This window comes from Nestor notabilis, unplaced genomic scaffold (genome assembly GCF_000696875.1).
Source record: "Nestor notabilis isolate BGI_N333 unplaced genomic scaffold, ASM69687v1 scaffold25788, whole genome shotgun sequence".
NCBI classification, from domain to species: domain Eukaryota; kingdom Metazoa; phylum Chordata; class Aves; order Psittaciformes; family Psittacidae; genus Nestor; species Nestor notabilis.
In genome coordinates this window covers 19,678-23,730 of record NW_009940129.1, presented here as the reverse complement: position 1 = coordinate 23,730, position 4,053 = coordinate 19,678, and the positions used below count along the sequence as shown (strand labels likewise).

The following is a 4,053-nucleotide window of genomic DNA, read 5'->3' as shown; positions in this document are numbered from 1 at the left end:
TAACAATAGGCAACAGGGAAATAGCTGGAGTTGGTGACAATTCCTCCTTGTGTCTTGCCAATATTCCAGCTTTTGCCTTCAGTTTACATATTATCACATCAGTCACTTCTAAACACTGTATTTTGTTTCATACAAGAGGCAAATTCTGACTAAAGAGCCAAAAGAATGCTTTATACAATTTGAAATATTGCTGCCTACAGCCATACTCCATCTGTAGAAGTCACTTGTCTGAAACCTAGTCAAAGGACTACACCATAAAACAGAGCCAGAAGACCCAGACAGTACTATTTAATACTCCATTTTAAGTCCATAATGTAAACACCACTGTCCATAATGTAAACTACTGGCACTGTCAAATGACATATTTCTTCCAAAGAGAAACCTACCTCTGAGAGCCTCATGACAAAGTAGTCATCAGCAACCGACAGTAGTGCGTGTTTTAAAGAGTGTGTTTCTGAAGTGCTACGCAGCCATTGCAGGAGATGCACAATTGACTGCTGGGAGGAGTTCAGCACAGAGCTGGGGTCACCAAATGAGTCACTGGCGAAGTGGTGGGAAGTGAGGGTTGTCATGGATTGGGTAGGTTCAACTCCTTCTTCTTCATTCCAGTGGTTTCATTACATTCACTGTCAGAAGTAAATTATATAGGCACTGTACAGTAGTATTGTAATGCCACTGTGAAGCCAGTTCTTTTGGTACTACAGTGATTTCATGCTGTGATGTTATGCTGTGATTTTACTTTTCTTCTTGTTCTGAGGTCTCATTTCATCATGACCTCTTTTGAAGAAGCTGAAACTGAAGAAACAGTAACATGTCTCCACATGACCTTTTACCACCCTTGTCAAGAGGACAAGATGATGTTTCGTTGCTTGAACTTCTGTAAGCGAGAACAGGTCAGGGCAGATGAAATGGCCAAGTTTGGCCGGGATTCTAATGTCTGCCATTATAACTTCATGGATGCTCGTGTGTCTCGAATTCAGTTCTCCTTGCAGTTTTACAGGAAACTGAACAGTGCAGAACTTTGTTTTGAGATAAAGAACATGAGTAAGAAGACAAAACTGATTGTGGACCAAACAGAACTGGGTTACTTAAACAAAATCGACCTGCCATGGAAGTGCATCATTTGTTTTGGGGACTACCAGATTTTAGCAGAGACTCAAGAAGGGGAGTCCATGGATTATTTTGAGACTCACTTACACTTGGCTCAAGCGCCCATTTTACAAGAAAGATGCCTGCCATCACTGCAACCCGTACCAGAGAATGACATTTCTTCTGTGTTTCCTTCCCAAAGCAAAAGCCCCATAGAAATTGATGAAAACGAGTCATGCTAGTGGAGAGAAGGAGGCTGGATCAGATTGTTACCCTCTGAAGCCTGGACAGCTTCCAAAACTGAAGGCTGTCATCTCAGTCCACTGTTCAGGACAGTTCCTACCACTGCATATCAGTCTTCTTAAGTGCTGCTTTCAGCATAGGCATACTAGAACATAACAGGTTGCTGTCACTATCTTCCCCAAGACATACCTGCTCTGTGATCACCACTGTTTGCCACAAATGTATGGGAGCCACTCAAATCCGTGACAGCAGATTCAGTTGGAAAACTGTGACCACATGTCTCGAAGGTATATTTAGCAGGTATTAAAACAAAGCACGCAGAACAGTGTTTCAGTGGTTAGCTAAGTAGGGACACAATGTCTTGCTGCATTTGTTATACTTCATGCTTTTGCTTTTGACACAAAATTCCAAACCGTATTTTCAAGCCTAGTTGTAACTCCCCAGATTCTGCAACTTAGAAACACTTTGTCAGCATAGTCCTTTTAAGTTAATGTTTTTATGATCTTTGCAGCAAGATTTTTGTTCTCTTTTTAAAATGATTTTTTTTCCAAATCATCTGCTTTTGCTTGTGAATGTCAATAAATGTGCAGTGTCAGTGGTATGTAAAAATCTAGTTAAATTTTGCAATACAACCATTTGGTTGCCTAGTAAGGATTTGCTGTCTTCTACAACTACAACCTAAAAGCACTTATCGTGAGCAAACTCATTTCCAGGACAATCCAATGAGACATTTTGACTGGCACTATTCTAGGCTTTCTACAAATGGCATTGTTCTAAGGTTTACAGAGTTGACTAAAATACATTCCAACATGCTTTCTACCTCTGCCTCCCACCCCAAGCTCTCTTGACAATCTTTGTTTCAGTATCTCTCAGTTTGTTTCAGTTCAGTTTTCCTTTGCTAGGGGCTTAGCTTTTTCATTGGCACTTGGTTTTCTGTCAAGTACTTTAACCTGCTTGAAAGGCACACTAGAAAGAATCAGGACAAAGCATACATAAACTTATGTGACCATCCCTAAACATTGGGCTGTATTTCAGCATTAATCGTGACAAGCAAACCAGAATTGTAACTCAGGGAGGACAGTCGAATTGCACAATGTAATCTGAGATTAATGCAAACAACCACAAGCAAGAGAAAGTCACAGGAGAGGCAACAAAACTCAAACACAGGTTTATGTAGGATTTCATTTGTCTATTCACCTTATCCTTGCCAAAAATACCTTGTTCCTGTGTTTTCTAACTCTTTCAACTAGGCTCTGGTGCTTAACCTTTACGGTCTTTGGCCTAGATTCAGGCTCCATCTGTGGGCAAAGGTCTGTGAGACACCCAGCCCCACAGCTTAACAAACCAAACCTGCACAGGTATCGCAGTCTCACCGGGCATAGTGCTACTGGTTGCAGATTTCCAGTAGTTGTTATGCTTTTGACTTGAGTCATCCTCCTCTTTAATTATAGAGAGTGGCCAATACCTGCAAATGCCAGCTGCCTAGAGAAAGAGAGCAAAATGCAAATACAATCTGAACCAAGTTCTTCGATTTAAAAGTTTTCACATTAAATCAGCCTCATATAAAATGCATAGCATTCTTATGTTCACTAATTGTGCTCGTGTGTGAGGGAGGAAGGACCATTAGTCTTGCATTCCCAGGAAACAGCTCTATTCCTATTACTGCTCTTAAATTATTATGGACCACATTCAAAGTGTTGTTTCGTGCTGCTTTGGGCTTTAAAACCAGGTTGCTAATACTACCACTATCCAGTATTGTCATCCAATTCCTATTCACTGGCCCAGTTGTGTAGGGCATTAACCTGTGGCACTGGTCATACAAATTGCTTATGCTTTCTGAGCTACTACCTGAAGAAAAAGTGACACCCTCAATCTCAAATTTTCAAGTTCAATATATAAACAGATACATTTACTAACATTACTTGCTTGAGAAAGATCTTCCATCTGGTCTGCAGAGTTCAGAGTGATGCATCTTGGGATTAGCTCTGCACAAAGAGGCTTATGGATAACTACAGATCTAGAGTGAAACATTTCTTAGGCACGTTACCAGGAACAAAACTTGGAATGGAAAGAAAAAACCAAAACCAAACCCAAACAAAACACCACACCAGTAATTTAATGGTTTCTAAGCATTAATCTCTTCTACAACTATATTTACCTGGGGTAAGAATCAATCCCAAAATGCACATTAAAAAAATGAACCCTCTCCTAGGAGGATCCTGTTACTGTGCTATTTGACCAGCAAAAGTTAGTTTGACTGGAGAAGAAGAGTTTTTTCAGCATAAGAATACCAGAGAACATACTTTGTTCACCAGAAGACTTTGGCTTCCCTCCACCCCAAGGCTGCCATTAGTCCTACCCTGCTAACTTAATTGTGAGAAATACTACATACACAAAGGCAGCTAACATTTTTGGTGGTTTTTTGCTTGGTTCAGTTCAGTATTCACAATCATGGAATGCTAAAAGGAATGCTGAAACACCAATTTTATATTTAACCTAGTAACTCTGAATGGATTGCCCAGTTAGTCACACCAAATGACTTTATATTCAAAAATGGCTCAAATTTAGCACAGAAACATATATATAACTGGTACATCATAGAATCACAGAATGGTTTGGGTTGGAAAGGACCTTAAGACCATCTATTTCCAACCCCCCTGCCATGAGCAGGGACACCACACACTAAACCATGTCGCCCAAGGCTCTGTCCAGTCTGGCCTT

At 40.4% G+C, this 4,053-nt stretch overlaps 1 protein-coding gene across 1 annotated transcript; it reads left to right on the top strand.

The window, feature by feature from the left end:
• Window positions 1-770: 770 nt before the first annotated feature.
• Window positions 771-1,331, top strand: TIFA (TRAF-interacting protein with forkhead-associated domain). The gene has a single exon (XM_010020208.1). The coding sequence runs from the start codon at window positions 771-773 to the stop codon at window positions 1,329-1,331; it is 561 nt and encodes a 186-aa protein (XP_010018510.1).
• Window positions 1,332-4,053: the final 2,722 nt, after the last annotated feature.